Source organism: Homarus americanus, unplaced genomic scaffold (genome assembly GCF_018991925.1).
Source record: "Homarus americanus isolate GMGI-L3 unplaced genomic scaffold, GMGI_Hamer_2.0 scaffold31037, whole genome shotgun sequence".
NCBI lineage: Eukaryota > Metazoa > Arthropoda > Malacostraca > Decapoda > Nephropidae > Homarus > Homarus americanus.
In genome coordinates, this window is record NW_024722227.1 from 1,704,991 (window position 1) to 1,714,604 (window position 9,614).

The window sequence follows — 9,614 nt, forward strand, 5'->3', positions numbered from 1 at the left end:
TTCTTCTTGGAAGCATGCCTCGGTTCAGCTCATCCCAGAGAAGGATGACCATTCCAATCCCTCTAACTATTGCCCCATTGCCCTAACTTCATCCCTCTCTAAGAGTTTTAAAACTATCTTAAACTATAATTTTCTGTCACCGTGAACGCCTTTCTCTTTTGTTGGATCACCAGTATGGCTTTCACCCGAGATCTACTGGTGATCTGCTCTCCTACTGCACCCATCTTTGGTCATCCTCTCTTATGGATTATGGGAAAAATTTCGTTGTGGCTCTCGACATCTCCAAAGCATTTGACAGGGTAAGTCTCAAGTCTTTGTTTTCTAAATTTCCCTCTTATGGTTTCTCCCCCACTTTGTTCTCTAATTTCCCGCTACATTAACAACCGATCCATGGCAGTTGTTGTCGAGGGATCGATCTCTCACGCTGATGATTCAACTCTTCACTCTCCTTCACATTTTTCCCTTTCCCCTAATTGTCAAACTAGATCTGTCTCTAGAGCCGATAGAAACTTGGTTAAATTCATTAGTAAAAAAAACTCAGTATTTACCAATTACAATTTCCAAATTAGATGACCTCCCACTAATCACATTTCAGGATGCAATCATTCTGTCAAATTCTAAAATAGATAGGCTAGGCCTCACCATTTCCTCTAATATGTCATGGAAGCAACACATCCATAACAATGTTAAAGCTGCCTCCCGAAAGCTGGGAATGCTGTACAAATGCCGTAGCTAATTCACTCTTGAACAGTTGCTTCAAGTTTATAAGGGATTCATTCATCCTAACATGGCTCTTCTTCTGTCCAACTGTTAGATAGGGTGGAATCAAAGACATTTCGTCTTATTGACTCTCCTCCTTTAGTTGATAATCTCCCTTCCCTTTCTCTTCGCTGCAATGTTGCTTGACCCTCTCTCTTTTACACGTACTTTAACGGGCAATGTTTGGTGGATTTGGGATCCTGTGTACCACCGGCAAGGCCGTGGGCTCGTAACACTTGTCTTGCCCGCGGTGCCCACCATTTCTCTGTGGATGTCGGTCACAACTAGAATAGCCCGTTATAGTACATCCTTCTTTCCTCACACAGCCAAACTGTGGAATGCTTTGCCTTCTTCCATGTTTCCCTACTCATACAATCTGTCTTACTTCAAAAAGCTGGTTTTCTGGCATCTTTGTGGCATAGATTAATATAATCTTTTTTTTCTCGTATTTTTTCACCCCCTAGGCCTCCTTGCAGGTCGATGACCTGTGCCCGGGTGGGCACCTACCTGACACAGTCCTCTGCCAAAACTTTGAATCATGGTTTTGTTATTCCATGAAAATGTTCTTTTAGTCATTGTTCTGTGGACATGATATAATAATAATAACAATAATAATAATAATAATTAAAAATAATAATATAATTATAATAATAATAATAATAATAATAATAATAATAATAATAATATTCTGAAGTGAAAATGGATATTTTTATGTTTAAATACTGCTGTTCATTGTTATTTTAGGAAGCTTAGGACATATTATACCCCACATGGACACCACAGTGAGCCTCTAGACACCTGCCCCTTTTACCCAGTGGAGAAAGCGGCCCTGATACAGTATAAGGAGACTTTCATGCAGGTAACCAACGAAATGGAAGGTCTTCACGAGCAAACAACAACACAGCCCAGTAACCAAGACAGGTGTAAATAATTAAACTGAGAAAACTTACACCATTGTAAGATAAATCAAGCAGGTGAAGGGTGTGGGAGAGTCTGCCTGTAAACACCTGGGGACTGATGTTAGGGATGTGGTTGAAGGAAAGGTGAAGCTCAGTCAGACAACACATCACACTTATGGTCGCTGGCAACTCCTTAATAGTGTTATGACTTAAATCGAGGCTCTTCAGTTTCTTCAGTTTAATGATGCGCTTCTCTACTCTGTTTAACTCGACATTATTTACCTGAAACAACAGAAAATAAAACAGTAATTTATTACATAAGCTCTAGAAAATCATCTTTCACTTATATATATATATATATATATATATATATATATATATATATATATATATATATATATATATATATATATATATATATATATATATATCTATATCTATATCTATATCTATATCTATATATATATATCTATATATATATCTATATATATATATATATATATATATATCTATATATATATCTATATATATATCTATATATATATCTATATATATATCTATATATATATCTATATATATATATCTATATATATAGTAGTTTCGGTTAACGAACTCAATCCGTTCCAGAAGGTCGTTCGTTAACCGAAAAGTTCGTTAACCGAATCAATGGGTCTTTGGGAAATTGGTTCCAGCTCACCGAAAATTTCCAAAATTCAACAAAAATGGTAGAAAAGTTCACTTACTTTGAGGTGTGTATGTAGAAGGCTCCTGGATGATGATGATGATGATGATGGATAGAATGGGAATGGGGGTGGAGGAGAAGGAAGAAGAGAAGGCATTGGGGTGGAAGAGAAGTCACCCCATGGTGCCATTTCACCCATAAAATTTTAGCTCTCTGGTTTAATTCAAGATTATTTTCTTTAAATCAATGCTGCACTGCATTATATATTGTCAATATATAAAATATATTTCAAAATGACCAATAATTTGCTTGGAAACACAGAAAAAAAGCATTTAGTTGAAGAGAGTCTCAAGCAAGATGTTACCTCCAGTGAAAACAGAGAGAGACTGACGCCTGTTTGCTGTGTTAAGAGGCTGGATGCCGCGCATTAAACTAGTCACTTTACCTTCAATTTCGTTCAATAATTGTTAAAATGACTAAAAAATTGAATATTAAACTTTTAAAATTATTGAATAGTATAAACTTCTTGATATTTACAAAAATAGTAAGGAATTTAAGCCCTAGAACCGATTAATGTATTGGCGGACTGATACTAAAGCTGGTTGCCCGGTCAGTGCAAGCGAAAACATGTTGAGGTCGGTTCGTAAGAAGTTCGTTAAGCGAATTTTTTTTCGTTAACCGAATTGAAGATCCTTATGGAAGGCAGTTCGTTAATCGAAATTACGTTAACCGAGGTCATATATATATATATATATATATATATATATATATATATATATATATATATATATATATATATATATATATATATATATATATATATATATATATATATATATATATATATATATATATATATATATATATATATATATATATATATATATATATATATATATATATATATATATATATATATATATATATATATATATATACTGTTGTTGTGGACACTCTCCCCTACAACTGCCAACTGCCGTTTTGTCGCTGACCAGCCGACCCAGCGGCAAATTTCTCAGCCCAAGCCTAGCTTTCGGACTGCGCGGTGATTGGCCAGCAGCGCCGCTCACTTCCGACAGAATCGTATAAATACCCCCAGCCTCGCCGTGAAGAGGATTTTACTCAACGCTCTCAAACAGACAAGACCTCCTCTCAACAAGCTCCTCACCACACAGCAACTCCCTAGCACTGCATTGTACATATAATATATTTTATAGAAAAGGCCATTGAGAGTTTCCCTTCTCACCTCCATCCTTAGTGCGAGATCTCATCACGCTAAAGCTACACTGTACTGTACTGTATGTTAACCTAATAAAGGAAAGACAAAAAGAAGGCACTGTCTTTCTTACATGTCTCTCTCCTACTGCACACACACACACACTACACCGTAAAATCATTTCAACATAGTTCAAAACAAACACCCAAAATATTTCACGTGACATAACTCTCCTCCACTGGTACTGTCCACCCAACCCTCATAATACAGTACAGGTACAGTATAATACATTAAAGAGGCAGATAAAACACTGAAGGAGTATCAATGGAGACAAGATATAAGAAAAAGAAGTTACAGTATTTGAAATGTCCCATAATAATCTAGCCTTCATAAGATAAAGGTGAGTCAGTGAGAGCAGTATCTTACCTTGAGTATTTCCAGAGAGTAGGGGAAAGCCGTTGTAATTGGATATTCTTGTTTACTTCTAATGATCAGTTTTGTCATCGGTTTTTCAACTTGGCTTTGCTTCACCGGATTAAGGTTGGAGAGTCGTAGCTTCTCAATATCTTTATTCTGGATTCCTTGCTTTACTGAGAGGAAAAATGTGTCAATATTCCTTTAGCCATCATTCATAAATCTGAATTAAGGCGGCACACTGGGCACTTTCCTCCAAGCATGTTGCCCGTTTTGCTGGTCGCTGGCCTGATGGCCCAGCAAGCAGGAGGATTTTGGCTGTTGCGAGAAATGGACAGCGGTTTGGCAGCGAGCTTTGCTTGCTGGGTTAGTGCACAAATGAGCTTCATATTAGGTGTTGAATATTCAAGTAAAAATTGAAATAAATCATGAAACAATAATAATTTAAAATATAACACATAAAATGGTGACATGTTTCTATTTATTCGTCACTTTCAAACTTCTTTAGTTTTATAAATCATTATTCAGGGTCTTCTTTAACCAGGCAGCCGACCCCACTTTTAAAGAAAATTCACGACACACCCATTGTATTTTCTTTAGCTTTTGCAGATGCCTCACTTGCTTCAGCAATAGAAGAACTATAGCACAATCCTGCAAAGCCTCAACTGTAGTAACAGGACCTATGGCGAACCGCGTCTAGATGCTTTTTTGTTGTATTCATTGCATTGGGCAGGCGCGCCAACAAAACATCCCAGTCTGACGCAAACATCTCTTTGTTTTGCTGACCGAACCGTGTTTGCCAAACATGTTGGGAGGAAAAGAGCCCAGTGTACTGCCGCCTTTACACCATTTTTCACAAGATACGTTACTTTTCATAAAAATCAAGTGTGCTAATGTGGTAATATCAATCATTTTTTTATTAGATAAATGAGACTTGTTTACCCCACAAATCACAGGTGAGCAAAAGTTAAGCAAAAAAGTTCCCCCACAAGCCATTAATCAGTCATCCCATATTAATGTGCAAAAGTAGTAAATGGAAGCACCTGTACAGTACAGTACAAAAGTACTGCATAGTACTGTACAGTATAGTGACGGAGGTCATCTTCATTATCCTCACATACACACAATATATTCTTCAAAAAGAGAAGAATTCTAATCACAGTAAAATTTTAGTTTCAGTCATCCCTGTATTTAGATATCCAAACAAACCAACATAACCTAACCTAATGTACCCTAACCAATTCCCCAGATGACCGAAACTAAAATAATACCCGAATCACCTCCCACCAGTCAGGGGCTTATCTCTACATACCTACACACACCTCACCTCAGTAGAGTACTTTAAGAAAGACAGCTTACATGATCACTGTTCAACACAGTTTGTATCTCAGCAGCAGTGAGACAAGCTAAAAGATCTCGTCTGTTGCTCTAAGTGTAACACAAATAAATTAATGCCTGTTTATAGGATAGTATAGGTTAGGGCATAATGTAACTGATGTAAAATGAATGCACATGTTGCCAGCAAGTAGTTTAGTCACATCATAGGTACTGGTAACTATATAACTCACATGTTTGTAAGAATGTTTTAGCCAACACTGGGTCAGCTTTCACACAGAGGTCATGCGATGGTTCCTTGAAACGAATTGTAAATTTACCTTCTGCGACAAATTTTGTAAACACAGCCTCAATATTCCCACCAACCTGAAATATGAAACACAATACAAAATATAACAATTTAAATAAATACAGTAGAAGTCCAAAAATCCAGACTGCTCGGGGGATTGGGTCGGTCCGGATTTTCGGATTTTCTGGATTCTCAGGCAGTACTTTTAAAATTCAAATTTAAGGAGGAATAAAGAAGAGATGAACAGGTACATTTTGATAGTTTATTCATTATCAAATACAGCATGCTTCATTTATCAAAACGAGCAGTTTTAAAGAAAAATAAAGTCAACACTTGACAAAAATGTAAACAAACATTTTTCACTACGAAAAAGGGGGCGTGTAATGCTTGAAATCATGTTTAAAAATGAACATTGTAAAATAAAAATACAGTAAACAAATGAAAGCAGAATTTATTTTATACAAATTGATTATTTATTTGTAGTATATTAACGAAGCATTTTCCTATAAATACAAAGTACAAAACAACAAATAAATATTTATTCGTTCATTTCCACGACTTCTGTATCGTCTGCTGCACTGCTTGTGGATGGAACACGTGCTGCATCTGCTGCACTGCTTGACACTGCTTTCTTTAAACACTTTCGGATATCACCTTGTTTACGACTTTGTAATTTCTTTGTGATAAGATTATTCTGCACCATGTGTGCATGCATGACGTCTTGAAGACTGAAGCTATGGTTCTGTTCCACAAATTTAATAATCGTTTCAATGCACTTTTCTGCAGTAGCCCAAGATATCTTTTATTCAACTTTATCGTCTTCTTCACCAGATTCTTCTGAACAATTCTCTTCTATCTTCTCAGAAGTTGAAATGCTTTGAATGATTTCTTAATCAGTGAAAGTGGCTGCAACTTCAATATCATCGTCAATGTGTATCCACTCTTCTATGTCAGCAGCATTAAGCTTGCGTAGAGGGTTGTCTTCCAGAGATAATTTAACAGTCTCCATCAGTTCTTGCACTTCAGATGCCCTCTGCTTTATGTGGAATCCTTCAAAATCTTTGTCTTGATCACACTCTAGATCTGCAAACATCACTTTCGGCCACAACTTTCGCCACGCTCTTAAAAGTGTTTCAGGCTTGACTGCATTCCATGCATTCACGAGTGAAAATATTGCATCCTTGATCGTAAAACTTCTTTGAAATTCTGTAGGGTTGACATTCTTATTCATCATTTTCGTCATAAAATCATTTTTATAGTGACATTTAAAGTTCCTAATGTCTCCTTGATCCATGGGTTGAATCAATGATGTTACGTTTGGTGGCAAGTAACATGCAGAAATATTCCCGCAATCAGACACTAATTTTGATTCATGCGGGTGGGCCCTACAGTTGTCGAGAAGCAGCAGGCACTTTGTATTTGCAGGCTTCCCCAATTTCCTTAAGTTCTGACCAACTGATGGAACAAAATCGTGAACAAACCAATCACGAAATATGTCTTTGTCCATCAAGCACTCTGTTGGGCTGCATAGGTCACAGGCAAGTGCACAGTTCCTTTAAAGGCCCGTGGGCGCTTAAATTTGCCAATCACCAAAAGCTTAATTTTATGCTGACCTGAAGCATTAGCACATACAAAAACGGTTAATATTTCCTTATTAAGCTTAAACTCTGTTGCATTTCGTTCTTGGTTTCCAGCCAAAGTTTTTGTGGTCCAAACACTTCCAGTAAACTCCTGTTTCATCAGCATTATAAACTTGATCGGCTGTGAGATCATAGTCATTTACAATTTGTTCAAATGTAGCACTGTATTTTGTTGCTGCTTGTGTATCAGCCGATTGTCTTTCTCCAGCAATATCTAACTGTCTAATACCACGACGAGTCTTGAAATTCCTAAGCCATCCATCACTAAATGCGCACTCTGATTCAATGTTCATTTGCTCCTTAAAAGACTTTGCTTTGGCAATAAGCATCGGCCCAGAAATTGCCATACCTTCTGATCGTTTTAACAAAAACCATTCGTGCAACACTTTATAAAGATTTTTTAATTTGAGCCGATGTAAACTTTTTCTTTCAGCAATTTTATTGTGAATTCTAGAATTTTATTCTTTGCCTTTTTTATATCATAAATTGTTGACTTTCCAATGTCGTATGGTCCATTAGAACAGCATTGCTCATACCACGTTCTAGTTTCTTAATTATTTCAAGTTTGTCACTCAATTTCAATGTGTTCTTCTTTCCCTTCACACAACGAAGTTTATCTACTTTAGGAGCCATTATTATGGGCTTGTACTCTGTAAATGGGAAGAGTAGGACTCAAAATTACATACATTGTCACAGTTTGATTGCTTGTTTTAAAGTGGCGATCGCGTGGTAGCTTGTTGTCGCTGTGTAGCTGTGGCGTTCACGCATGCACACATACACACAAAAGATTTATAGTGCCTCAAATTTTACATTTCAGGACAAGCTAATTACAAAACTAACAAAATTAGCTACCTATAGTTTACAATTACTTTTATTATTAGAATAATGTAAATTAATTTTTTTAAAGCTACTCCATTCATTCACATAACCCACAAAAGCCCGCTAAATTTAAAAAGTTTGAAAGTTTTCGAAAAGTCCGGATTCTCGGGTGGTCCGGATTTCTGGCATCCAGATTTTTGGACTTTTACTGTACTCAATTCATCAAAGTAATGATAGATGGGACATTATGGTAGTATGGAATTCTTTAGTCAGGTAACTGTCACAATAATGAGATAAAATTTGATTAATATTGACGACTGACCTGCCAACGAGTTATTTGTTTGGGCGTCTATTTTCTTTCTCTATTTTCATCAGTGAGAACTGACATGATAATCATCTCTTGTGCAAATACTTTGTTTGGTAGATATTTAGGCGCCTAAAGTTCGCATTTCTTTGTCTTCTTGGGGGTAATTGATGCGGTTTTATGTTAAGGTCAGGTTAGGTTAAAGTTAGGTTTGGTAGGTTTTAAGTTAATGTTAGGTTAGGGTTAAGGTTGGGTTTGTAAAAAAAAAAAAAAAATGCACAAACTACGACAATGTACTCTATAGAACACAGTTAAATTGCGGCCTTTTTATAATTGTTTACTATGCTAAATCGCCGGAGGGTCAGTCGTCAATAATTAAATTTTTTTTATAAAAATATAGAGAAAAAGAAATTAGAACTGTGATTACCTTATATTTTGTGCCTAGCTTGTGTTGTGCTGTACATAAATGAATGAAGAGACTCGACACATCCGCCTTGGACCCAGGGTGGCGACCAATGCCTAGTGAAGATCGCGTCCCACCTCTCTTATTGCTGATGTTCAGGGATGGTAACTTACGATTGTTTACCTGAACTTCACAATTAATCCTCATTTTCGTACCGAAATATTACCTGCAGACATTTGATCCTTGTCATAATGAGTGGAAACACATCATAAATATGGTGCACCTCCAACTCGGCCCATCTCGGACCACTATAGTTCACAATTAAAATCATTTGCAAAGAAATAATAATATACAGTATTACCCCGCTTTACACGGTTTCACTTTCCGCGATTTCTCATTTACGCGGTACCTTGCCAGAACCGGACTTTCACTTTCCGCGGTGCATCTACTCATATACGCGGTGAAGTATAATTTTTTTTTTTATTTAGCTCATAAAATTCATACAAATTACCCGGCCAGAATATAATTTACATTGCTGGAATTCTTACAATATGATGATCATTTTGAATATAAACATCATGGATTTTGCATTAGACATACAAATTTTAGATCTAATGTAATAATTTGGTTTACACAAAGCAAGTATTTTATCTTTTGTGCAAAATATATGAAGTTTACATTCAAAATATTCCCTGACCTGCAAGGAATCCAGAAATGTCAATTATATTATCCTAACTTTAGTCTGAGTTATTATTTATTACTAAAAATGTAAATATACTATTTTCTCCCAAAGCTTCTCTGGTAGGGAGGGAGGGACCGACCCAGCTAGGGCGAGTATTTTGATTGACAGATAG

The 9,614-nt window shown here is 36.3% G+C and overlaps 1 protein-coding gene across 2 annotated transcripts in view; it reads right to left on the reverse strand.

The window, feature by feature from the left end:
- The window catches only part of LOC121862265 (leucine-rich repeat protein 1-like), a 53,665-nt gene extending 44,554 nt beyond the window's left edge, over nt 1-9,111 (reverse strand). Inside the window, exons 1-4 of one of the 2 annotated variants that reach the window (XM_042360376.1) lie at nt 8,785-9,101; nt 5,539-5,671; nt 3,983-4,146; nt 1,710-1,940 (exon numbers count right to left, since the gene is read on the reverse strand). In XM_042360376.1, coding sequence (XP_042216310.1) covers nt 1,710-1,940; nt 3,983-4,146; nt 5,539-5,671; nt 8,785-8,967 — 711 coding nt within the window. In that variant the 5' untranslated portion in view covers nt 8,968-9,101. Of the gene's footprint in view, nt 1-1,709; nt 1,941-3,982; nt 4,147-5,538; nt 5,672-8,784 lie in introns of both variants that reach the window. The other variant, XM_042360377.1, reaches the window with a different exon arrangement.
- Nucleotides 9,112-9,614: the final 503 nt, after the last annotated feature.